Source organism: Budorcas taxicolor, chromosome 16, assembly GCF_023091745.1.
Source record: "Budorcas taxicolor isolate Tak-1 chromosome 16, Takin1.1, whole genome shotgun sequence".
In the NCBI taxonomy this organism is placed as follows: domain Eukaryota; kingdom Metazoa; phylum Chordata; class Mammalia; order Artiodactyla; family Bovidae; genus Budorcas; species Budorcas taxicolor.
Window position 1 is genome coordinate 3,373,842 of NC_068925.1, and position 26,812 is coordinate 3,400,653.

The following is a 26,812-nucleotide window of genomic DNA, read 5'->3' on the forward strand; positions in this document are numbered from 1 at the left end:
CAAATAGATTTTGATTTTTGTGGCTTATTTAAATAAAAACATAGTCTTATTTAAATCATAGTTGCTTTTTTAAACCGTTGCAGCTGTGTTTGAGTCCTTAACTATTCAGAGCTAGGCACACACAATGAAACCCTGAAAGAGCTTGTTTGTTTTGAGAAATATAACTAAAGAATAGCATGTGAACTTTCTGGCCATGTTGCGTGGTGTGCAGGCTCTTGGTTCCCTGACCAGGGATTGAACCTGTGCGCCCTGCAGCGATAGCTCAGAGTCCTAACCACTGAGCCGCCAGGGAATTCCCTAAACTATTATTAAAAGGGGAAAGACTTTATTTTGTAGTAGGTGAATTCTTCCTCAGGAACTGCTAGAATTTTCTTCTAGCACTTGCCTTAGTCTGGTTGATCTGTATTTCCAACCATAAAAATATTAGGTTAGTGCAAAAGTAATTGCGATTTCACATTGTTGAACTTTGCTGTTTGATGTTGGGATACATTCTTAAATAATGTGTGTTATACATCATTTTAATGTTCATTTCTCACTTTGTTTTTTGCTAGTGACTTATTACTTGCTATGTATTTTATATTTATTTTAGCCTAGGGAAATGGTGTTAGACAAAAAGTAGATTCAACTTTTTGATTTTCTTAATTCAAGTTCAAAATGAGTCATAATGCAGCAGAGTCAGCTCTCAACATCAGCAACACGTTTGGCCCTGGAACTGCTAACAAGCATAACAGTGCAGTGGTGGTTCAAGAAGTTTTGCAAAGGAGACTTTAAAATGAAGATCAGAAGAAAAAAAAGAAGATGAAGATCATAGTGGACAGCTATCAGAAGTTGACAGTGACCAACTGAGAGCAGTCATTGAACCAGATCCTCTTAGAGCTACATGAGAAGTTGCCAAAGAACTCAGTGTTGATCATTCTGTGGTCATTCAGTGTTGGAAGCAAATCAGAAAGATGAAGAACGTTGTTAAGTGGGAACCTCATGAGCTGACCAAAAACCAAAAAAATCGTCATTTTGAAGTGTGCTCTCCTCTTATTCTACACAATGACAACGAACCATTCCTTGATCATATGTAACATATATGTACACATTCCTCGATCACATGTAACAAAAATTGGATTGTACGTGACAACAGGCAGCAACCAGTTCAGTGGTCGGACTGAGAAGAAGCTCCAAAGGACATCCAAAGCCAAACTCACACCAAAACATGGTCACGGTCTCTCTTTTGTGGTCTGTTGCCGGTTTGATACACTCCAGCTTTCTGAATCCCAGTGAAACCATTACATCTGAGAAGTATGCTCAGCAAATCAATGAGGTGCATTGAAAACCCCTGTGCCTGCAGCTGACTTTGGTCAATAGAAAGGACCCAGTTCTTCTCCACAATGCTTCAAAAGTTGAACAAAATTGAGCTCTGAAGTTTTGCCTCATCTTCCATACTCATTTGACCTCTCGCCAACCGATAACCATGTCTAAGTACCTTGACAACTTTTTGTAGGGAAAATGGTTTCACAAACAGCAGGATGCAGAAAATGCTTTTCAAGGGTTCATCGAATGCATGGGTTTTTACACTACAGGAATAAACTTATTTCTCATTGGCAAAAAATATATTAATTGTAATGGTTCCTATTTTGATTCATGAAGATGTGTTTGAGCCTAGTTATACTGATTTAAAATTCATGGTCTGAAGCCGCAATTACGTTTGTACCAACCTAATAGATATGGTGTGAAATGTATTTAGAAAGAATCAGAGGATTGGTTCTAAGCACCTTGTTAAAGCTTGTTCTGTAGCAACTTTGGAGTTATGTTTTGCAGATGATTGAGTATAGAAGGAAAAAATTGAATTGACACACCTAATAGCTGATGTGCTTCTGAGATTAACTTTAGTATAATGTTAGCCTTACTTACTGTAAATAAAAGTAGATTGAGTGCCTGAGTAACTCAGAACAATTTATATTTTATATTCATATTGTGCCAAAGGCAGATAAGAAATAAGATTATTTCCCTTTCCCTACTCCCATTTCACTGTAGGCAAACAGGAACAGAAAGATTGCTTGGCTTGTAGTCCAGTGGTCTGTATTGGACTTACCTGGTCTCAAAAAACAAAATTTCTTGATTTGTGATAGCTTCATTTTTCATGGATTATTTACGGTTCTTTGACTTACCTTCTTTAGAAGTTTCTTCGGGAGCTTCCAGTCTTGTACTCCAGTCACAGCCCATGCCAGGTCCTGAAAAAGAGAACGTCCGGACTGTGGTGAGGACAGTAACTCTGTCCAGCAAGCAAGGTGAGGCACAGGTAGATCTGAGCAGCTGTAAGTTCCTGCTTTTAAGTAGGAGAGCAGAATCCCTGGGTTTGGTGTATTGGTGGATTTGCAGGGAGATTTTGAGTATGTTGATTGGATGGAAGGATGAGAATTAGTGCATTTGACTCTATTGTTTAAAAGGTTGAAATTGTTAATCATGCAGCTTTCATATTTATATATTTAAGTTTTACATTGTTTATTTTATCCAACGAATTTATTGACTGTCCATTGTAGGTAAAGAACTATAATAAACCCTTTCATTTAGAGAGAAATGTAAAAGTCTTTTCCTTTAGTAGTTTTAAGTCTAATAAGGAATATGACAGAAGTAATTATATAGTATGCAGATACATTTAAATGTGTCGTTCAGACAACAAAAAATTAAGAAAAGAGCTCACTACTTGTTGGATCAAGGAAGGTTATATAGGAGAGTTAGCAGTGAAGTATGGAGAAGGCAATGGCACCCCACTCCAGTACTCTTGCCTGGAAAATTCCATGGATGGAGGAGCCTGGAAGGCTGCAGTCCATGGGGTCGCTGAGGGTCGGACACGACTGAGCGACTTCACTTTCACTTTTCCTTTTCATGCATTGGAGAAGGAAATGGCAGCCCACTCCAGTGTTCTCTCCTGGAGAATCCCAGGGACAGGGGAGCCTGGTGGGCTGCCGTCTGTGGGTTCGCGCAGAGCTGGACATGACTGAAGCAACTCAGCAGCAGCAGCAGCAGCAGCAGTGGAATAAAGTGTGATTTCATTTAACATATGGAAGTGCACAAGCAAAAATATAGCCTGGGTTTTGTAACCGATTGGTTAGACACAGCTTGTCTTTGTGTTCTTGGTTACTGTTAATAATTAGGACTGTGTTATTGCTTCCTTTGGACTGTTTATTTGGTTATTTGAATTATTACTCAATAGGTTGATTTTTTTTTCCCCCTTTAAATGTCAGTAGTCTTTATTTTTCATGACTAAGATCTGATTTCCAAGAGACTTTCTTAATATCAGAGCATAGTTTGTATCCATTAGTAGTTACTGAATACAGGAAAAATTGGATAATGATAGAGAAATTCCGTTTTTGCCATTTTAGGGGACGAACCTCTGGTAAGATTGAGTCTAACCGAGAGACTGGGGAAACGAAAATTTTCAGTAGGTGAGATAAGTTTTATGCATATTCTTTGTTTTCTGCTTGCTTGTGCCCAGTCAGTGTTGATATTGACTCCCTTGTATTTCTGGTTGAAAGCATGTATAAAATCTTTTTATGTTTTTAACATGCGCAGTCATACAGATTTAAAATTCAGTTAAATTTATTAGTGCTGCTTTATACTTAGGGCAACTATTTTACCATGTAACTAAATTATTGTGTAGTGACCCTAGTGTGTCTGTCTCAAGAGAGTTATTTTGAAAATCTTAACTGACATCAGAGCTTCTTTCATACTCGTTTAGCATGTGCTTATGCATATGAAATCTTACCTGTTTTGTTTTTTACCATTCTTGCTGCCTGAGAAATTTTAGGTAAAAAATTATGAAAATAATCTCTTAATATCAGCATATGTGTTAACTTTTTGATTTTTTTGGTTGTATATTTAAAGTATAAATAAGAGGAGACAGAAAAGTATACTCTGTATAGGGTCTTTAAAGTTTTTACAGAACCCTGCTAAGGTTTATCTTCAGTTAAGTGATCCAAAGAATAGTTTTTTAAAACTTCTGACATTTAAATAGCTTGTATTGACCAGTGTAATGAAATAAACCAGGAGTTAGGAATCTTGGTTTAGGTCCTGGCTCTATCCCTGACTGATAACTTGGGGGTGAGATACAGCATCTTTCATAATCTTAGCTTTCTTATCTGAAATGAGGTTTTGGCCTTTGCAGTCTTGATGTCACAGGAAATTTTTAAATTTTATGGTTCTTTTGCTGTACTCCTAATCATACCAGTTGCATTGAATCACAGAATCTACCTAGATTTCAGCAGTTGGCCAGTTAAAGAGTTTTCTGTGCATGAAGATTTTTTTCCTTATATTCCTAAATCTTGAATTTCAGCTTGAATCATTTTTAGTTTTAATTATTTGGTAAATGTTAATTTGTGCTTCCTAATTTTTTGTCGTCTCTTTTTTCTGGTACCTTTTTATTCCTTTTCTAACATTGAGTTATAAGGAAGCTAGAAGGTGAACACATCATATACATGCAGAAAGCTTGCAGAATTATTCTATATTGTATTTCTTGACCTTGCTGAAAGTTGACTTGAAATCTGAAGCTGAGTTCCCTCTGTTCGTAGGTGGTGACAGTGATCCTCCATTAAAGCGTAGCCTTGCACAAAGGCTAGGGAAGAAAATTGAAGCTCCGGAGGCTAACACTGACAGAACACCAAAGAAAGGTACCTGTGTACCTTTCAATACGCTTGGTGTGTGTGATCCTGATGCTTGTCTGTTGTGATGGTAACAGGCATGGTTTGTCGTTCTTTTTGCTCAAGTGGATTAGAGTATTATCTTCTCATGTCTCTTTTTTCATTCAGCAAACATTTGAAGGTTTACTCTGCCGGATTCTAGGTCACCGTTGGGTTAAAAACACCATCACAGTCTTCAGGAGCTTGTAGTCTCATGGTAGATAGGAATACTTAAATATATTGTGATAAATTCTGTGACAGGAAGTGCACAGTGTTACAGGAGCACATAGGAAGGGCACCTGATCTCACCGTCTGTCAGGGTGAGGTTCCCAGAGGAAGTGATGTTGACACTCAGACCTGAAACATGGTTTATCCAGGTAAAGTTGAAGGGTTAGAGGCTGAGAGTGTAACACGTGCAAGACACAAAGCTCAAGGGACTCACCTGTGACTGAATCAGAATTTGGAAAGAAGAGCATGATAACAGGAGAGGATGAAGGGACTGCTGGTCATGCAGAGTCTTTTAAGCCTAACATGGCTTAAATCTTAGAGAGTTTGGGCTTATCCTAAGATAGTAGCAAACAATGGGAAGGTTATTAACAAGGAACAGGGTGCCCAGATTGGCATTTTGGAACCACCACCTTGTTTAAGATATGGAGAAGAGGGTTAAGAGTGCTCTCCAGGAAGGAGTTGGCAGGCTTTCAACGTAATACAGGCAAGAAGAGGTAGTGGCATGGATTTAGTGTTCTAGAAGTTGGTATGAAAAAGCGTGGACTAATTTGAGAGGTAGTTGGGAGTTAGAATGATTTTATAGTTGAAGTTTTATGTATAGAAAGAAGTGGTTGGATTTTTATTTTTTCCCGTTATATGACACGCAGTTGAAACAATGGTATTAAGTACTAAATAAATAAATAAGGTGTTTTTTCTTCTTGTATTTAGTTTTAACTTCTCCTGAAAATAAGAAATTTTTTTCCACGTCTTCTCTAGCGCAAGAGGCTTTGATAAATAGACCATCTCGTTTGGTCTATATTCTTTCTTACATTCTCAGACCTGTAAACAGAAGTTGCTTTTTTTCTTTGCAATCAAATGTCCTTTCCTGTTGCCTATTAATTACATTGAAGACTCAGCTAAAGAGCATATTTCAAAAGGCAGGGTACTTTTTGATGCCAGTAAGATTTCAGAATGTCGTACAATAGCAAAACTACTCCCCGAAATTAAGTAGTTTTTGCTTTTCAGATGTAAAGAGGTAACTTTTTTTTTTTTTTGAGCTTTCCAAAGTGCTCTAGAGAATCTGTGATTTCCTATAAATCTTATCTATACTGTGAAGAAGACAAGTTTTTAAGACCTAAAGAGATTTTTCAAAAGCATTTTCTTTAGAAAACAAGTGTAATAAGTCTGATTTGTAACCTTTGAAAAATATTTTTGATCTCTAAGAAGTCTAACTTCTTTTTTAAATCTTTTCTTTTGTTAAACAGTCCAAGTTTCCAAGTCTCTGAAGGAGCGGTTAGGCATGTCGACTGGTCCAAACAGTGAGGAAGCAGCAGGTAGGTAAACCCTAATACTTGCTCCTGAGAAGTTTTCCTTACTTTAAGAATCTTTTTCTCCAGTTTACCTTTTGACTTAGGTTGAAGGTTCTGGGGTTTTTTTTGTGTGTATGGATTTGTTTGTCTTTTAAGTAATATTTTTCTCACTGGTATGAATTCTCTTTTTGTGGTTAAAGATGGCAACATGATTTTTTTTTTTATGATAGCAGTAATAACTGGAAACTAGAAATAATCTATTCAACAAAAAGGAATTAAGATAGTTAGGTGTTAAAATAGTTGCTGTCATGAGAAGTCATATTCTGAACAATAGCGATATCGGAAGCTTAGCTCCCTGTTTTGAATGAGGAAAGGTTATGAAAGAACACATAGTGCTTTTGACTTAGAGCAACATAAACTTTTTTGGTGAGAGGTGGGTAATAAAGTTTATTTTCTTATTATAGAAACATATTCCTCAGAAAATGTCCTTATGTATGAGATGATTTCCAGTTTTATAAAAATAAAACTAAATGCCTAGAAAGAAAAATACACCAAAGTGTTAACACTGGTTTTTATCTGGGTGTTGATAAAAAATCACTTAAAAGTAATTTTCATTTTTAATTTAAGTAATTTTAATTTTCTTCATTTAATTTTCCTCTTGTGCTCTAATTTTTATTGTTGTCGTTCTGTTGCTAAGTCATGTCCAGCTCTTTGTGATCCCACAAACTACAGCATGCCAGGATTCCCAGTCCTTCACTATCTCCTGCAGTTTGCTGAAATTCCTGTCCACAGAGTCAGTGATGCTGTCTTAACTGCCTCAACCTCTGCCGCAGTCTCCTTTTGCCTTCAGTTTTTCCCAGCATCAGGATCTTATCTATTGAGTCGACTCTTCGCATCAGTTGGCCAAAGTATTGGAGCTTCAGCTTCAGTATCAGTCCTTCCAATGAATATTCAGAGTTGCTTTCCTTTAGGTTTAATTGATTTAATCTCCTTGCAGTCCAAGGGACTGTCAAAAGAGTGTTCTCCAGCACCACAGTTCTGAAACACCAGTTCCTTGGCTCTCAGCCTTCTCTATGGTCCATTTCTCACACCCATACATGAGTACTGGAAAAACCATAGCTTGGACTATACGGATCTTTGTAAGCCAAGTGATACATTGTCTATGTTTGTAATAGGTTTCCTTCCAAGGAGCAAGCGTCGTCTTTAATTTCATGGCTGTAGTCACCGTTCACAGTGATTTTGGAGCCCAAGAAAATAAAATCTGTCACTATTTCCAGTTTTTCCTCTTAACATTTGCAGTGAAGTCATGGGACCAGATGCCATGACCTTAGTTTTTTGAATGTTGAGTTTTAAGCCAGGTTTCTCACTCTGCTCTTTGACCCTCATCTTCAGTTCCTTGTCACTGTCTGCTAGTGGAGTGGTATCATCTGCAGTTCTGAGGCTGTTGATATTTCTCCCAGCAGTCTTGATTCTAGCTTGTGATTCTTCCTCCTTTAAGAGTTTTCTGTTTCTTCCTCTTACGCGGAACTTTGGTATGAGAGATCTAAACATGGATCTTTTTGTTCATTATGCTTAGTGTTCAGTGGGAGTTTTGAATCTTTAAGGACTTAACTTTTTAATTGCAGAAAATATTCCTCTAACTTGTCTGAGGACGTCCTCCCCACCCTTTCATGTTTCCTCTTTATGAAGTTCTTCCTAGACGTGGGAACTTTCGGACGTATACTCCACATGTCTTAAGCTTGCCTTCGTGCTTTGTGTTCCTTTGCTTTTTGCCTCACATTCTGATGCTTTTGCCTGGCTGCTTCCTGGACTGAGAATTGACGTACCTTTCTGTGAGGGATTGGGTGTAAGTATTTTAGGCCTGAGGCCCACAGTCTCTTGCCGCAACTACTCTGCCACTGATGTGAAGGAAGCTGTTGGCAGCATATAAACAAGTGAGTGTGGCTGTGTTCCAGTAAGGCTTTATTCCTGAGACACAGATCGTGACCAGATTTATTTGCTGACCCTATTCTAGATGGCTGATTTTCTGCTGGCCTTGCAGTGTTGTTGTTGTTTGGTTAGGGTTATTTTGTCACTTGGATTTTTATTTTTCAAGAACTTTTCTTACTTAGTTCTGATTTGTCCTTTCCCATAGCTTGATATCTGGCAGTTCTGAGGGTTTTTTTTAATTTGTTGAAGTATACTCGATTTACAGTGGTGCATTAATTTCTGCTATACAGCAGAGTGAGTTAGTAACACATGTATTCGTATCCTTTTTCATATTCTTTTCCATGTGGTTTATCAGAGCGTATTGAATACAGTTTCCTGTGCTACATGGTAGGAAGCACTTTGTTATTTATCCATTCTATGTGTGATAGTTTGCATCTCCTAATCCTGGGCTTCCTATGCATTCCTCTCCTACGCACGCCTGCACCCTCCCACCCCACCCTGGCAGAGCTGCAAGTCTGTTCTCTGTGTCCGTGAGTCTGTTTCTGTTACGCGGATAAGTTCATTTGTGCCATAGTTTAGGTTATATACATGAGTAACAGTGCCTAGGATTTGTCTTTCCCTTTCTGGGTGATGGGTCCATCCATGTTGCTGGAAATGGCGTGATTTCACCCTTTTTTGTGACTGAGTGGGAGTCATTGTAGCTGTCACATCTCTATCCATTCATCTGTCAGTGGACATTTAAGTTGCTTCCATGTCTTGGCTATTGTAAGTAGTGCTGCAATGAATGTTGAGGTGCCTTAACATTTTTGAATTCAGTTTTCTTCATATATATGCCCAGGAGTGAGATTGCAGGATCATGTGACAACTCTGTTTGTAGTTTTTTTGAGGAAGCTCCATACTGTTTTCCATAGTGGCTGCAGCAGTTTACATTCCCACCAACAGTGTGGGAGGGTTCCCTTTTCTCCACACCCTCTCCAGCATTCGTTATTTGTCAGCTTTTTGATGATGGCCATTCTGACCAGTGTGAGGTGTAGTGCCTTACTATAGTTTCGATTTGCATTTCTCTAATAATTGTTTATGTTGAGCATCTTTTCATGTGCCTGTTGGTCGGCCATCTGTGTATCTTCTTTGGACAAATGTCTGTTTAGGTCTTCTGCCCATCTTTCCATCGGGTTGTGTGTTTTTTATCATTGGGTTGTATGAGCTGATTGTGTGTGTTGGAAGTTAAGCCCTTGCTGACTGCGTCATTTGCACATATTTTTCTCTCGGGCTGTAGGGTGTCTTTCTGTTTATGGTTTCCTTTGCTATACGAATGCTTGTAAGTTTGGTTAGGTCCCGTTTGGTTGTTTTGTTTTTGTTTGCTTTTATTTCTTTTGTTTTGAGAGACCAACCTAGGAAAACTGGTACAATTTTATGTCAGAGAATGTTTTGCCAGTGTTCTTTTCTAAGAGTTTTATGGTGTCATGTCTTACATTAATAAGCCTTTAAGCCATTTTGAGTTTTTCTTTTTCTTTTTAGTTTTTCTTTGTATGTGGTATGTGAGTGTGTTCTGACTTCATTGCTTTGTGAGCAGCCGTCCAACTTTCCCAGCACCACTTGCTGAAGAGACTGTATTTTCTCCATTGTATATTCTTGCCTCTCTCAAAGATTAGTTGACTGTAGGTATGTGGATTTATTTCTGAGCTATCTATTCTGTTTTATTGATGGGGGTTTCTAATTTGACTCTTTTCTTTTAATGGGTGTATGTGTTATTTTGTCTTCTTCATTGGTTATCTTCATTTTGGTTCATTTTTAATGTGGCTTTTTCATAGCTTAGGTCTAGGTTTCTTCGGTGATTCTAAAGGTCTTTTCCCCAGTGTTCCGTTTTCCTGGCTGGGAGACCTCTGTCTTAGGGAGAGAGGGTATACCAAGTGGTGTCTTATGTTGGTTATAGGCTGGAAGGCTGAGGGCTCATATAATTGCTGCAATGAAAAAGCCTTGGTTTACTTTCAGAGTGCAACTAACTGTTTTCTAGCTTTGCTTTTCGTTTTCTCCCTCGTGTCTCCTTTTTTTGCTTGGCATTTGGGAAAGCCTGAAATGTCCATGTTTTACTTCTCTTCCACCCAACATCGTTGTAATGTGCTTCCTTTCCCTACAGAGTCTTCTCTGTTTAGAGAAGGTCTTCACTGACCCAACCGTTCTGTAAATCGTCCTTCATTTCTACCATTGTTAGTTTTCATACTGCTTTGGCAGATTTTTTTGTCTCTTTGAGAAAGAACAGATCTCACTCCTATGCTTGTATCTGTTCTTCTGTTTCTGCAATTTCAGACGTCTTTCTGTCTCAGATTTCTCAAGACTTATGTTCTGCCACTGGCATCCTTGTTTTCCATGGCTATTGTGGGTTTATTCTTTGTCTTTGTTGTTTTGATGAAGTTTTGTAGGGTAGAGAAATGGGGTCTCTGTGTCATTGTTCATGTACTTTCTTAAAGTGACAATTTTGAGATGAGACTACCATCTTGAAGAATTTTTATTTAAAAAACCTAAGAAATATCACTGAGTGAGTGCTTGCCCTGTAATAGGTTCTATACTGAAACAAATATAGTCGCTGTTTTCATGACGTGGAAACAGAAGCAGTTACTGTACTTTGTGATCAGTACTGTGATCAGAGAAACTAGATTAGAGGGTGTCAGGTTCTAAGCTGAGCTCACTAACTAGGCAGCAGGAGAAGTGTGACCAGTAGGGACTGTTCCATGTAAAAGGGACAGCATTTTCGAAGATTCAAAAGATGAGACAGAACGTGGTATGTTTAAGGTTGTAAAAGATATTTTTTGTTTCGTTGTTTCATTAAAAGGTGTTACTTAGAGATTAAATATGTGTGTGTGTAATCTCCATATTCTTATTTTTCTCACATTACTTCATTATTTCTTTCTTTAACCCCTGCCAAATATGAAATTTGCTTTTTAGTTTAAACACATAAAGAATGATTAATGTATTTTGAAAAATAACTCTTCAGTGGCATGCCAGTCTCTGGGCCTTTTTCATTTTTCTTCTGTCTTAACCTGTTTTTACCTCCTTTTCATTCTTTACATATCACTTAAATATCACTTATTCCGAAAAGCTTCCCTTAACCAAACTCTAGATGTTCTTGCTGGAGAAGGCGATGGCACCCCACTCCAGTACTCTTGCCTGGAAACTCCCATGGATGGAAGAGCCTGGTGGGCTTCCGTCTGTGGGGTCGCACAGAGTCGGACACGACTGAAGCGACTTAGCAGCAGCAGCAGCAGCAGATGTCCTTGCTGCATACTTCTACATAGCATTATATAGTTGCCTTCAGCCACATGTGTTTGAACGGTGTGAGTCCTCTTATGTGCAGTCTTTTTTTTTTTCTGTTAAGTACTTACTACAGTACTACCCGATCTGTGGCGGCTGGTTGAATCCACAGATACAGAACCATGCATGCAGAGCCCAGTTGTACAGTTTTATATGGGGGTTTTCAACTGCACAGGATTCGGTGCCCAGATAATCCCACCCCAATCCCTGCATTGTTCAAAGATCAACTGTACTTCTTTTATCAAAGCTGTTATTATTAGCACACTTAGTTGTTGCTTAATTATTCGTTTGTTAGACTGCAGACTATATGTGTGGGCAGTTTGCATTTTGCTTACCTTTATATTTCTGTTGTCGTATCTGGCAGATGTTTGTATCTATCCATGAATGGAAGAACTAATTTATTCTTTTTAGTAAGATTTATAATGACAGCCTTCTCCAGCTAGTAAAAGGCTTTCAGAATCCTCAAGAATAAACTTCTGAGTAGAAATCCAGATCAGTCATTTTTGCCTCCTACATGTTTTCCTTGAGGACCACTCTCTAAAATTGAGGTTGAAACTAATGTGCTTTTGTTCATTTTAATTTCTTGCCTAAATTATATGACTCTTATTGGACTCTGTCCTGATCCAAGAATATAGAGATCATAAGTTGTTAAGAGATGAACTGCAAATACAGTGGTTTGTTTTTCCCCCATGAAAACAGAGAAAGTTACTAAAGTTGGTGAGATTCATGTGAAGACATTAGAAGAAATTCTTCTGGAAAGAGCCAGTCAGAAACGTGGAGAATTGCAAACTAAACTCAAGACAGAAGGACCTTCAAAAGTTGATGATTCTACATCAGGAGCAAGAACCTCCTCCACCATCCGAATCAAAACATTCTCCGAGGTCTTGGCTGAAAAGAAGCACCGGCAGCAGGAAGCAGAGAGACAAAAGGGCAAAAAGGACATGAGCTGTGTCAAGCTAAAGACTGACAATGAAATTAAAAAAACAGTGATTTTGCCACCCACTGTAGCCAGCAGAGGACAATCAGAGGAACCTGTAGGTAGAGCAAAGTCTATGCAGGAAGTGCATATCAAGACGCTGGAAGAAATTAAGCTGGAGAAGGCTCTCCGGGTGCAGCAGAGCTCTGAGAGCGGCACCGGCGCCCAGCCTCAGCCTGAGGCCGTGCCAGCGGCGAAGCGGCTTCTCCGGATCACTAAGAAAGCAGGTGACAAAAGAGCTTGATCTGTAGTACCTTTTCCCCAGATAGTATTTCAGATGGCAGTATTCCACACAGTATTCATAGGATTTCTGTGAGAACTTCTTCTTTACTCAGATAACTTTGAAAACTACTGGATTAAAAGAAATTACACTGGTCCAGTGGTTAGGGTTCTGTACTTCCACTGTAAGGAGACACGGGTTCCATCCCTGGTTGGGGAAGTAAGGTCCTGCAAGCCACATAGCACCCCGCTCCCCTCTCCCCACAACACACACACACACAAAGTGAAGCTGTTTCTTTATAGCAGTGTTATATAGAGCTTTGATGTCTTAATGTGCATTTTGAATCTGTATGAGAACTAAAATTTTGTCTACAGTTTTATTTGGCATATCTTTATTCTTTAAAAAAAAATTTTTTTTTTAATTGATTTTTTTTTTTTTTAGCTGTGCTGGGTCTTCATTGCTGCATGCAAGCTTTCTTTAGTTGCGGTTAGCAGGGGCTCCGCTAGGTGTGGTGTGCGTGCTGCTGCCTGTGGGGCTTCTCTTGTTGCAGAACACAGGCTCTAGGGCACTCAGACTTCAGTGGTTGTGGCATTCAGGCTCAGTAGTTACCATAAGAGCTTAGTTGTTGCAACGTATGTGGGATCTTCCCCAGATCAGGTTGAACCCGGGTGGCAGGCGAATTCTTAACTGCCTCATTAAGAGGGTACCAGAGAAGTCCTCGTTACTTTTTTGAAGAAAAGTTTCATTTAAGTTATTAAGTTGCAGCATGAATGAAATTATTAATGGTGCGTTTAATGTGAATCTAGGTATAAAAGAAGAGAAGAAACTTCAAGAAGAAAGTGATGTTGCTTCTCAGAGCAGTGTTTCTAGAACAGAAGCTAAAAAGGTGGGTTTATTTAGATAGATTTTATAGGTTTATCCATGGCAGCCAAAGGTTAGATGAATGATAAGTGTTCTTTTAAGTTTCTGTTTAATACTTCACTGATAGGTAAACAGTCTTTCACTGTGCTTGTAATTTTCCTTCAGAGTTTTCTGTGCTTTTATGTGTATCAATATTTAATGCCCTTTTAAGGTGTTTTTGAAAAGTGTTAGTTGCTCAGTCATATTCCACTCTGCAACCCCACAGACTGTAGCCCACCAGGCTTCTCCATCCATGGGATTTTCCAGGCAAGAATACTGGAAACTGTTTTTAATTGGCCATTAATATTTTTTAAAGTAAGTTTTTCCCCTGCCTGTCAGAGTAATGCTACTCATTTGTAAAATTAGGGGTTTTCTGTTCTAAGAAGGAGCAACTCCTTAATTCTACAGTCCAGATGTTGCCACAGTTAGTTTCTTTATGCATATCTTTCAGGCCTTTTCCTTTATTAGAAAAATACTCATCTGCTTGGCTGCCTCTGGTGTTAGTTGTGGCGTGCAGGCCTTCATTCTGGCGTGCAGGCTTTGCGCTGCACTGAGTGGGCTTCAGCAGCTGTGGTGCCTGGGCCCTGGGGCTCGGGGGCTTCAACAGCTGTGGTGCGCGGGCCCCGGGGCTCGGGGGCTTCAACAGCTGTGGTGCCTGGGCACTGGGGCTCGGGAGTTTCAGCAGCTGTGGTGCTCAGACTTGGTGCCTACCCCCCCCCCCCCCGCCGCACGTGGACTCCTTCCCCAACCGGGGATTGAACCCACGTCCTCCACAATGGAAGGCAGATTCTTCTCAACCATTGGACAACCAGGGAAGACCCTCAAGCCTTTTCTTTATATATTTATGTATGTGAATGTGTTTAATGTTTAACTCATATTTAGAACATAATTGAGAACTCTACTGTGTATCATTTTGCAGCCTACTTTACCATATTAATAATTCTTTCAGATGATAGATTTTACTGGTCATTTAGTGTCCTGTTACACAAATATAGTCTGTTTCTGAACTAGATTGTTTTACACAATTAAGATGGTGAACATCTTTTTACAGAATCTTTGTGCAAGTGTCTGATTAGAAAACATTTTGTATTAGACTTACGGTCAGGATTGTCTACCTATGGAATTTGGGTTTTTATTGTTCCACACGTCTTCAGTCTTTTACCTTGAGTTTTCTATTTAATAGAGGACTTCCTTGGTGGCTGAGACAGTAAAGAATCCACCTGCAGTGTGGGAGACCTGGGTGCAGTCCCTGGGTCGGGAAGACCCCTGGAGACGGAGATGACTACTCCGATCTTCTGGAGAGTCCCATGGACAGTGCAGTCCATGGGCTCGCGAAGAGTAGGACATGACTGAGCCACTAGCACTTTCACTTCCACTTCTGTTTAATATAAAATAAAGAGCAAAAGCTCTTGTATTCTGGATCATATCTAGTCACTGCTTGACTTAGATGTTAGCCTGTTAACTTATAAATATAATTATCATACAGATTGTTAGAGGTACTGGATTTTTAATTCTGTCATTTAAATTTATCCATAGGCTTCAGATGAGACCACAACAGTTGGCATCACTAAAATTCAAGACAAGAGATGTAAGACAATGAGAGAAAAGTATGTGCCGAAACTGCCAGAGAAAGGAACCCCACAGAAGGAAAAATCAGTTTTGACACCCCTTCGGGGAGATTTACTCTCTTACAGTACCGAGTTAGCTGAGAAACCAGTGCTCACCACCATGCTAGGCATCACACGGCACCTGACTAAGCGGCTTCCTTCAAAGTCATCCCAGAAGGCAAAGGTAGAAACCTCAGGGATTGGGGACTCAATATTGAATGTGAAATGTGCAACGCAGCCCTTGGAAAAACGAAGTAAAGGTGAGTGTTTTTACTAGTGCATCTTTCTTTAGAATTTCAAAGTTACTGAGTTTCAGTGACTGCCTGGCAATAATTGGGTTGAATTTCATTTGCCTTTGTTTACTGGTCACACAGGTGGATAGTGATATTTCTGTTTTTCAAAAGACAAAAAGAGCAGATGAGTTCCTTTCTTACAATTTAAAATTGACCTTTATAAAGCTTCGTCTAAAACTTTCCATGGTGCATTTTCCCTCTGGTTTTAAAGGAGAGAAACAGTGGGGAAATGAAGAGCGAGCAGCAGATTCGAAAGCCATTGGCGTGAATTGTTTCGTGAGATTAATACGCGCGCGTGTGTGTGGCTGTGTGCAGCACATGTTGCTGATGGGCCGGCTTTAATCTGGTTTTCTTGTTCGGTTGGTGTTTATTTGTGATACTACTGTTGCTGAGAAGGAATTTTGATATTCCAAATTTTATTCTCCATGTTAAAAGGGGATTATTTTAGCTTCTAATCAGATGTTTTCTGTCTTGTAGCTAAACCTAAAGTGAATGTGAAGCCATCTGTGGTTAAAGTTGTCTCATCACCCAAATTGGCCCCAAAACGTAAGGCGGTGGAGGGCCACCCTGCTGTCATTGCAGCTGTGAAGCCGCTCAACTCCAGCAGTGTCCTGCTGGAAAGCCCATCCAAAAAAGCAGCTGTGGTAAGAAGTAGATCAGCTCGGGCGCTTTAGTCTGTGTGATAAGAAAGCGAGGAAGATTCTTTTTTAGCTCTCTTTATCATGTGTAGTATCTTCTGTCACTTCCTAAGTATTTTTTTTAGTTGTTTAGGTACTTACTATATTTTATATTTGCAGCTTAGGCAGGGTTCTTTGGGGTGTTTTTTAAGCCTAATTATAATGTTTTGCTTATTTGTACATTCTATCTTTGGATTATTGATTCTTAGATTGATTCTTGGATTCCTAGTCTTAAAGAATGGTAGCTGTGATTCTAGTGAAAAAAAGTGAAAGTCGCTCTGTCGTGTCTGACACTTCGCAACCCCGTGATTCTAAGAAGGCAGCAAAAAAAGTGAATCTGCTCAAATTTAAAAGTCTGACTTTGCCACTGAGTTACCTTACTCTCACTTTTGTAGGCTATTGTCCCACTTCTCTCTGAGGACAAATCAGTCACTGTGCCTGAGACAGAAAAACCTAGAGACAGGTAATGCCTTCCAGTTCTTTTTAACCACAGTTTAGACCACTGTTACCATTTTTGTTTTCTAAGAATAACACTGCTAGATAATTTGAAATATTTACAATTTAGCTACATCTAAATAAATCTGTTAAACTTCAAATTAACTGCAAAAAACCCTGATATTCAGGGTTGCTGTTCTCTTTTGATGCTATTGTTTGTATTTTGCCTGTGTTATTAAAAAATGTTTTTAAACACCTATCTGAATTCTCCTGTAAAGGATGAAACTGGTTTATCCCAAATCAGTAAAACAGTTCTTTATGTGTTTTCTCAAAAACAACTCTTCACTAAAATTCTTTGTGTACCTGGGACCAGGTGATCCGACCTGCCAACCATTGACAGGACCAGGTGATCCGACCTGCCAACCGTTGACAAAGGGCAGTTATCTAATAACCTTTTGGGTTTTTTCTTACAGTTTTGTACTGCCTCCAGCCCAGTCCTCTTCGGAGCCTCCCCCACCGGAAGTATCTGGCCCTTCCTCATCCCAGATGGCCACAAAAACTCGCCGACTCAGCTCTGCCTCAACAGGAAAGCCCCCGCTTTCTATGGAGGATGATTTTGAGAAACTAATATGGGAGATTTCAGGAGGCAAATTAGAAGCTGAGATTGACCTGGATCCTGGGAAGGATGAAGATGACCTTCTGCTTGAGCTATCAGAAATGATTGATAGCTGAAGGTGGTAGTGGAACATTTAAAGCAAAACAAACAAAAAAACTCACCAAAAAACTGGACTTAGTTTCATCTATTATAACATTTATCCAAAACGATGATTTCTTTAGTCTAGAATTTGCCCCAAATCAGAAGTGTACGTCTGAGTTATCCACAAGTCCTGGATTCCTTGGGGTCAGATTTTTAAATCCCTTGGTAATCATTTTGTCCGTTTGATGCCATTGTTCAGCATCTTTGAGAAAAAAGTTCTGTCTTACCCCCCTCTCCACAAAAAGACTGAGCGGGAGACCTAAGTGAAAGGGTGCAAGAAAACTTAGTGACTCCTTGAGGTGTTTGTCAGTTTTTACCTTTTTTCCCTTTATTGTATAATTTCTTTTATGTATTGTCTTAATGTACCTATTGTTAACCTGAGTTCGAAAAGGGTGAAGACAGCTGCTACCATTAAGGACCAAATTTCATGCCACCGCTAAAAAAAATATCCACTCAGTCTGTGTTAAATTGTATGTCTTTTTAAAGGTATTTGGAGAATTCAACTAAGCTTTTAGAAACAGCTGAGCAGCTCAGGAAACCTGTAATTTGGACATAACTTTTTGGACCTGATTTTCATGCTTCTGCTCTGTAAGCCTCTGAAAGGCAATAGCTAATTTATTATTACTGTAATTTTTTAAGGCTTTAAAGTGCCTCAGGGGTCCTCTGAAACTAATTTTCTATTTCTGGGATTCCCTGGATTCTTAAAAAGAGATGGTGACGTAATGATTACAGGAATTTATTTTTTAGCAAGAAAGTCGTCCCTTCTCTTCTATAGTACTTGCTTCCGTACTGGTGGTGTATTATCACAGGGATAAAAATTGGTTAGTTTTTTTCATTTCTGATTCTCCTTGCAAACTTCTCTTGCCCAGTATTTATTTGGTGCCCTTTACCCACCTGAGGGGGAAGAACGAGCTCACTCAAGCTGCCATTATTTATCCATGGACTACAGCAGTACCCGGAATTGTACTGTAGCAGGAGTTACCGAGATGCTCTGGGGGTGTATTGTATGCCTTCCGGTTTTCTTCATTTCTGAATTGAATTTTCTTTTCTTGATGTTCATCTCCTTCATATCACCTCAAGGTTTAGACTTGTGAAGGAACAAGTACGATGGGGATAATAGTCTTGAAAGGAGACATATTGTACATACATAATCAAAAGGAAGAGGAAAGGACGTGCCCGTTTTGATACTTTGCTGTAGGTGGCCAGTTTTGTTTCTCAAAAGGAAATCTGACCCACCTGTCATGTTGGCTCCTAAGGAACTGCTGTTGTAAGCGGCTCATCAAGAGTTGAACCTCGTGTAGCCTTGTTGGGAATATGAAAAGGAAGAAAGCCACAGGACTGCCCAATTCAGTCTTGGGAAGATCTGGATGATTCTACACAAGCAAAAATGACTTGAAATTTATGTATAGATACTTAAACCTACCAGTCCATCTTCAGCTGACTGAGTGTTGTCTAATAGCCCTTCTCCAAAGCAGGGGTGAAATGTTCTGGTTTCACCACAGATTTTCTACTCATTTCGTTCTTGGAATCGGCTTGTAGATTCCAGGTCCCTTTTGTATATAACCTTTATTCTTTTGCTTTTAAAAAAAATTTTTGTTTCATATTTAAAGCCTTGTGTTAGTCAGTGATTCATGTTCACCATTATTTGAACAGTTTGCCATTACAGCAAGATACATGCTTATTTGTGTTTTAAATAAAACTGGTGTAGGAACGTCTTGATGTTGTGAGTTAAGTAGTCGTGCATCACTTCAGGCTGAGATCTGCCTCAATAGAGGCCCAATTAGAATGTTGTTGAACCTTTGTGTATGTGATCCAATTTCACAGATTCTATTTGTCTTTAGAAACCTTTTACAAGGACATGGTGCCAAACTTCCCCACATGTGAAGATTTTTTTCTGACAATGATGCTTACCCATTATTATTCTAACTCAACTAATGTCATTAATTCTTTTAAAGAAGAGAGGGTTTAGAAGCGATCTTAGATGGCTTCAACAATTTAGAATTTTCAAGCATGAAAGCATATATGAATTTTTTAGTTCAGGGAAGTCCAGTTTTTTGTTATGGAAATACACATAAATTTGTTAACCACCAAAGAATATAGGCCTTCCCAGATGGCGCAGTGGTAAAGAATCTGCCTGCCAGTCAGTGCCTGGGTTGGGAAGATCTCGTGGAGTAGGAAATCGCAACCTGCTCCAGTGCTTTGCCTGGAAAATTGAATGGACAGAGGAGCCTGCTGGGCCAGCGTCCGTGGGGTTGCAGAGACATGACTGAGCACACACACAACATAAATTTTTCCACATACTCTAAAAGTCGTCCCCAACAAGTTGAATCAACTTGTCACAGAAAGCAAAAGATTGCATATTCAGTTTTGAGTGATGATGGTTTTCAGTTTTAACAGGGAAAAGGTCCAAACGTACAATTTGGCGATAGCCAGAGATTCCACACTAATTGGCAGCTTCTTTGTGTGTGTCAGTAAAGGGCCCCTCGAAGCTCTGGCCCTGACCTCCAATCCCAGGGGCCCTCTCTCGTGGCCAGAACATGGTTTATGCTCCTCATGGCCAGCCTGTGGTCAGTGTTTAGACACAGTTTCAGAAATAAAGCTTATTCTCCATACTGATCAAAGTTCTACGATCCTTTTCTAAAATTGTGGCTTCATTTTGCCAGACTATTTCTGCAATTCTTTAAAATATTTGCTTTGTCAAGAACCAAGAGGAACTGTGTGGTCTTCAGTTGCCATGTTACACCACTTTAGCTGACATGTACTGAGAGGTACTAAGTACTTCTTATGTGCCTGTGAATTCACATATCTATTTCGACACTAATCCTATATTGCATTGAAAGATTACTGCTTTTTATCCCCACTGTAGTGTCAGGTATTTTCAGATCTAACAATAAGTATATTTTTATGTGCAGTTGGGTTTGATTTGTTGAACCTTTCAAGAACTTGCTTAAATCAGATCTTTGAAAGCTGCTGAATAAATATATGGAAGTATCCATAGGTTATACATCTGACTGTGTTAATAATTCTCTAAACTCATTGAATTTTTGAAATAAAGCTACAGGCATCAATGCAAAAATACTTAATATTTTCTTAACATTTTACAATAAAAGGGTCAGAGTATAAAAAGGCCCCCAAATAACAGCAATTAAGAATTTATGTTTTTACCCCAATAGGCAAAAGCCCAAGGTGGCTCCATTCTTTTCAGGTTAAAAAAAAAAAAAATGTATTTTTAAAAATAGGAATCACCAAGTGGGCCCATTAGTAAAGTTTGGTTGGATATGACTGGGAAGGTGTTGCTGCATTGGAGTCAGTGGGAGTGAGCAAAAAGTGGGTTAAAACTCAGTAATGCCTGTTCCTGGCTTTTTGTTCTAGATTCTGTGACTGATTTGTCTTCAGATAGGAAGACAACGGTCTGTTAAGATGAAGGGTAAACTCACCCAACATTGAGAATGCAGAGGTGGAAAAATGCTCTGTGGAAAAACGCTCCAGTAAAAGATTATTGTAGGACTTGCCTGGTGGTCCAGAGGTTGAGACTACACGCAGCTCCTGGGAACCATCTGTAGACAGCATCATCCATTTAATGCTTACACCCATTTCACTCCTGTTCCTTTTTCCTTAAAAGCGTTTCAAAGCTGGGGTTTGCTTCCTAAATTTACTACGCGCTTCCACTGCAGCAGGCCCAGGTTTTGATCCCTGGTCAGGAAACAGATTCTGCATGCCATGGCCAAAGAAAAATCGAGGTTGCTGACTAGACAAATGACTGAGATAGGGCACTGGATGGAGGAAGAGAAGTTTCAAGGGAAAAGAGAAGTTAAATAGAGGGATCCCTTCCTTGGTAGGCTTATTTGTTAATGAGTTCACTTATTTGGCTTGAGAGGTCAAGGAAGATGGTCAAGTTTAGAAAAACTGAGGAAATGTGAAAGAAATACATTGGCATAACTGCCACAGGAGTATTTTGGACTACCCTCCCTTGAAGAGGCTCAAATTAGAACACAAATTCTTCCCGTCATTAAACACTGCTGGCCGCTAGGGACAGAGAATTTATGAAGCAAACCCCAGCTTTGAAATACTTCTAAGGAAAAAGTAACAGGAATGAAATGGGTATAAGTATTAAATGGATGATGCTATCTATAGATGGCTGCCAGGTGGCACCGTGGTGAAGAATCCACCAGCCAATGCTGGAGATATAAAAGATGTGTGTTCAACCTCTGGTTCAGGAAGATCCCCTGGAGTAGGAAATGGCAGTATTCTTGCCTGGAAAATTAGATGAACAGAGGAGCCTGGCAGGCTACAACCCATAGGGATGCAGAGTCAGACACCACTAAGTGACCGAGCACAGAAAAACATCTATAGAGAGGAAGATGAGAAATCCGTGAGTTCCAGACTGGCCAGAGGAGGTCTCCTTGCGGTATTAGATCTGGAGTTTTGTGTAGTTTAGTAAAGGAGATGACTTGAGCTGTAAACAAAGCCAAAACTTTGAGCAACTAATGTTCATTTTTAATGACCTCTGATCATCCCGTTGGTAGTCTCAGAGTCTGTCTGATTCTTGCTCAGATTGCTGACAGCTGTTCTTGGCCAAAGAATAAGCTATTGAAAAAAAAAAAAAAAGGATGTATTTTAAATGTGAATTGGAGTCACTCTGCTCATAAAATCCTCACGTGCCTTCCCCTTCCCTCCAAAATTAAACTCAAGCCTGTGAGCACAGCATGCAAGGCCCTGGTGCACTCGCCTCTTCCATCATTCACCTTCATGCTCTACACATGCAAAACTACTGGCCGCTGACCCCTTGTACACTAATCTCACTGCCTCTGTTAATGCCATCTCTTTTCTCGTCTGTTTCTCTGCTGACGCCTACATACTACACGACTTGCAGATTTCCTCTCCCTACACCGTGCTCTCCCTCTCCCAGATGGGGTCTGATGCCTGTCTTCTAGGCACATACTTTGTTTACCCTTCATTGTTTTGAAAGTGCCTGTCCATCTTCCTCAGCAGAATATACACTGCTTCAGATAGAGGCGCTTACTAACCTATATGTTCTCAGCACCTACTACGAATCTGGCTCTGAGAAGGAACGCCACAGCCTGGGTGGCTTAAACAACAGACAGGTATTTTCTCACAGTTCTGCAGGCTAGAATCCCACCATCATGGTGTTGGCTAGTTTGGTTTCTTCTGAGACCTTTCTCTCTGGCTTGCAGATGGCCCCCTTCTCACTGTGTCCTGTTATGAGGCATGGTCTCCCCTCTATGCCCAGGTCTGTGGCTTTTATCTATGCTTATTTATGGCTGTGCTGGGTCCTTGGTGCTGAGTGTGGGTGTTCGCTAGGTTCAGCAAGCAGGGCCTCTCCAGTTGTACGAGGGCTTCTTGCCGTGGCTTCTCTTGCTGCAGAGGTTTGGCTCTAGAGCTCATGGGCTTCAGTAGTTGGGCACATGGTCTTAGCTGCCCCATGACATGTGGAGTCTTCCCAACCCAGAGATCGGACCCCAGTCCCCTGCAGTGGCAGGTGGATTCTTAACCCCTGGGCCACCAGGGAAGTCCCACGTGTCTGTTCTACTCTCTGTAGAGGGACAGTAGTGACCTTGGATTAGGGCCCACCCATGGCTGTGTGCATATGCACTCAGTCATGTCCGACTCTTTGCAACCCCATGGCTCATCTGTCCATGGAATTTTCCAGGGAAGAATACTGGAGCAGTTTACCATTTCCTTCCCTAAAAGATCTTCCCAATCCAGGGCTCAAACCTACAACTCCTGAATCTCCTGTACTGGTAGCTGAGTTCTTTAACAGCTGAGCCACCAGGGAAGCCCACCCATATGACCTCATATACCTGATTTTCCACTTTAAGGGCCTATTTCTAAGTAGTCACATTCTAGAGGTACTGGGTATAGCTTCAATACATGAATTTTGAGGGCCACACTTCAGGTCATAATAGAAAGCATTCAATAAATACTGCTGAATGAACGAAAAAGTTCTTGGCCCATTTCAGGGGCTATTGATCTTTGCTAGACTGCCTCTATCTCTTCCCAACCCCATTCTTTGTCATGCTTCATTCAGCAAGCTGTGAGTCTTCTGGTTGAGATGCAAGAACTTTAAACTGAGAGAAAGGATATTCTTCAATATGTCTCTGTGGGCCAGTTGATTTGCAGATACCTGAGAACTCAGGTTTTACAAGAACATCATAACTAGTTGGAACACACAAAAGGAAACAAATGTGCCATAGTACTTTTCACTGATAAGTTCATTGAACCAGTGATAAATTCATTCACAAGTTTCAAAGTTCAAAATGTATATAAGAGTAAACAGCCAAAGTCCTCCCTGCTCCTGCCCCAGCTCCCTGCCTCCCCAAAACCAGTTCTGTTTCTCAGGTATTCTAGAGAGATTTTAGGTTCATATAAGCAAAAATATTTCTCTCTAATATATAAAACATAATCACCTTGATTTTTATTATATCATGAACAGTCTTAAATTCTGAATTACAAATTGATGACAAATCCTGTTTCACCTATACCCATACCAGCTATCCACCCCCTGTTCTGGCCCCCAGGACTAGGGCGAGAGTTGGGTGAGCAAAGTGGGCATAATTTAAGGGAGCACTCACTCTCAGAGCTGTACTTGCACAGGCAAGCGTGATGACTTACATTTTGCTCCTTAGGCTTGCCCCATCTGAGATCCAGCTTTGCTGGCTCTGCTAAATTATTTTGAAGTAAACCTCAGATACACCATAGCTTACTTTTTATCTTACTGTATATTAGATACCTTTTCATATGAGGACACAAAGATCTTCAGTTTTTACTATAATTGCATAATAGTATTACACTCTATGAACATGCAATAATTGAGCTAATTCCTATTGACAGACATTTAGGTTGTTTCCCATCTTGGTATTTTAAACAATGCTGCAATGATTACATCACATATGTAAATTTATTTGTATGATTAAATATCTAGAAGTGGAGCTTAATAATTTATATTACCACCACTTTTTGATCTTTGCCAGCCTAGTCCGGGAAAACGACTTCTTGGTAGTTTAGTTGGCATTTCTCTTATAATGAGTGAAGTTGAACCTGGTTTCATATGTTTGAAGAAATTTGTATTTCCCTTGCTAAAATTGCCAATTTTTATTTTGGGTCTTTGTGTCAGATTAGAAATGGCTGCCAATTCTTTAACGCACTTCTTTAAAGTGGGCTTTAGGGACTTCCCTGGTGGTCCAGTGGCCAAGACTCCCAGCTGCCAATGCAGGGGGCCTGGGTTTAATCCCTGGTCAGGGAACTAGATCCTGCATGCCACAGCTAAGACTGGCACAGCCAAAAAAGAGAGAGAGAGAGATGGACTCTGTTTTTCCAGCCCTTGAGTCTGGCCTGGGGGGTGAACATTATACTAGCTCTCGACCTGGCCTTTCAGGGTACTATTAGCTTCAGTCTTGGCTTCTTAGAGCCTTGAGCCCCCACGTAATAAAGCACACCTCATGGCCAGAGAGATCATGTGGTGAGGCCCTGAGGCCACACAGACATGGAGGCTGATTCAGGTGGGGCCAGCCTTCCAAATACACATGCCAGCCTTAGATACACCTTCCGAAGCAGAAAAATCACCCAGCTGAGCCCTCTCCAAATGCTTGATCCACTAAGGTCACAAATTAAAAAAATAAATAAATAAAGGCTGTTTTAAGCCATTAACCTTTGTAATGTTTCTTACACAGTAATTTTTTTTATGTATTAGTAAAATTACCCATTTGTTTGATGTAGTATAAACATACTTTTCCCAGATCTTCTCATTTTGCTTATTTTGATGGGTTTTTATTCATGGAAAACTATATAATTTTTATATAATTGAATGTATTACTTCTCTCTTCAAAACCAACTAGCGCATACAAATGAGTAAAATACACATTTTCAGAACAAGAGAGATGAACTATCTATGATTAAACTAGATGAACTACAAAGAAATTAAAACTAAAGAAAACTAACGCCTGTGTACTCAGTCATATCCAACTCTCTGCGACCCCATGGACTAGCCCGCTAGTGCCTCTGTCCATGGGATTTTCCAGGCAAGAATACTGGAGTGGGTTGCCATTTCCTCCTCCAGGGAATCTTCCCCACCCAGGGATTGCATCTGAATCTCCTGCATTGCAGGCAGATTCCAGGGAAACAAAACTAAAAATTTCTCAAAAAATCAAAATTTGAACAAATAGCCACCGTGTACTTAGATTTAAAAAAATTTATTCTAAGTTGTACTAGGTTTAATGTAATCACAGTAAAAATACCAACAGGACTTAACTTTCCTAATTTTTAAAAGTACTGTTGGTATTTTTACTGTGATTACATTAAACCTAGAACAACTTAGAATTAATTTTTTTAAATCTAAGTACACGGTGGCTATTGGAGAAGGCAATGGCACCCCACTCCAGTACTCTTGCCTGGAAAATCCCATGGACGGAGGAGCCTGGTAGGCTGCAGTCCATGGGGTCGCTAGGAGTCAGACACGACTGAGCATCTTCACTTTCACGTTTCACTTTCATGCACTGGAGAAGGAAATCGCAACCCACTCCAGTGTTCTTGCCTGGAGAATCCCAGGGACAGGGGAGCCTGGTGGGCTGCCGTCTCTGGGGTCGCACAGAGTCAGACACGACTGAAGCGACTTAGCAGCAGCAGCAGCATTCTAAAGATTTAAGGAAAAACAAAAATAACTAGGAAAATTCTATGAACTTTTTGTCCTGCCAAATAAAAATAACAGTGATACTAGTCTAAATAAATACTAAGATCAACTGAACAAAATATAAATTCTATACATAAAAACACATACCTACACACACACACACACACTTGATATACTATAAATGTGGCATTTAAAATTAAATGAGGAACAAAGGGTTATTTTATTTTTTTGTAATAGTGATGGACAAGTGGGTAGCCACCTAGAAACTTTAAAGTTGTATCAGTTCTAAGATATACTGGTATAAATTCTAGATAGATCAAAGATTTAAATGGAAAATGGCAAAATCATTAAGGAAAAGTAAATCTCTTCTCATGAGTTATATGAGTCAACTGACTGGTTGTAAAGATCAATCCTTAAAAGTTAGAAATCGTGCCTTCAGAAATAGGAAAATGTAAAAACAAGTAGCTAAGCATTTCTGCATCTGAGATCAGACAGGTATACTGGTGTGTTCTATTCACACTGTCTTCAAATTCAGCCAATCTCAACTTTTCCATGTGTTTTCTACGTCCTTTTAAAAAATTACTTTCATGTCCTTTGATCTCACATTTTTATGAGGTTGTTATTAATATTATCCTCTTTAAACAGATCTTAAAACTGAGCCAGGACTCTGTGGGGCCTTCCAGATGACAGACCCCTTTGTATCCCTTTCCTCTTATTTATAGAAAACCTTTAACCTCCTAGGCCTTTCCTGAGTTTCTAAGAGTAAATTTAATTAGAGAAGTGAGAAAATGCAGAAACAAAGGAAAACAGTCAAACAAGACAAAATAATGAGTTTAGCCATGAAACAGAATCAAGGGCTACAGATAATATCCTGAGCC

At 39.7% G+C, this 26,812-nt stretch overlaps 1 protein-coding gene across 2 annotated transcripts in view; it reads left to right on the plus strand.

Moving 5' to 3' along the window:
- ZC3H11A (zinc finger CCCH-type containing 11A) overlaps positions 1-18,981 on the plus strand; it is a 43,872-nt gene extending 24,891 nt beyond the window's left edge. For both annotated transcript variants that reach the window (XM_052653954.1, XM_052653955.1), the window contains 10 exons: positions 2,169-2,279; positions 3,375-3,437; positions 4,560-4,658; positions 6,140-6,208; positions 12,122-12,625; positions 13,425-13,504; positions 15,055-15,385; positions 15,896-16,062; positions 16,491-16,558; positions 17,004-18,981. In XM_052653954.1, the coding sequence (XP_052509914.1) occupies positions 2,169-2,279; positions 3,375-3,437; positions 4,560-4,658; positions 6,140-6,208; positions 12,122-12,625; positions 13,425-13,504; positions 15,055-15,385; positions 15,896-16,062; positions 16,491-16,558; positions 17,004-17,262 (1,751 nt within the window). In that variant the 3' untranslated portion in view covers positions 17,263-18,981. The remainder of the gene's footprint in view (positions 1-2,168; positions 2,280-3,374; positions 3,438-4,559; positions 4,659-6,139; positions 6,209-12,121; positions 12,626-13,424; positions 13,505-15,054; positions 15,386-15,895; positions 16,063-16,490; positions 16,559-17,003) is intronic.
- Positions 18,982-26,812: the final 7,831 nt, after the last annotated feature.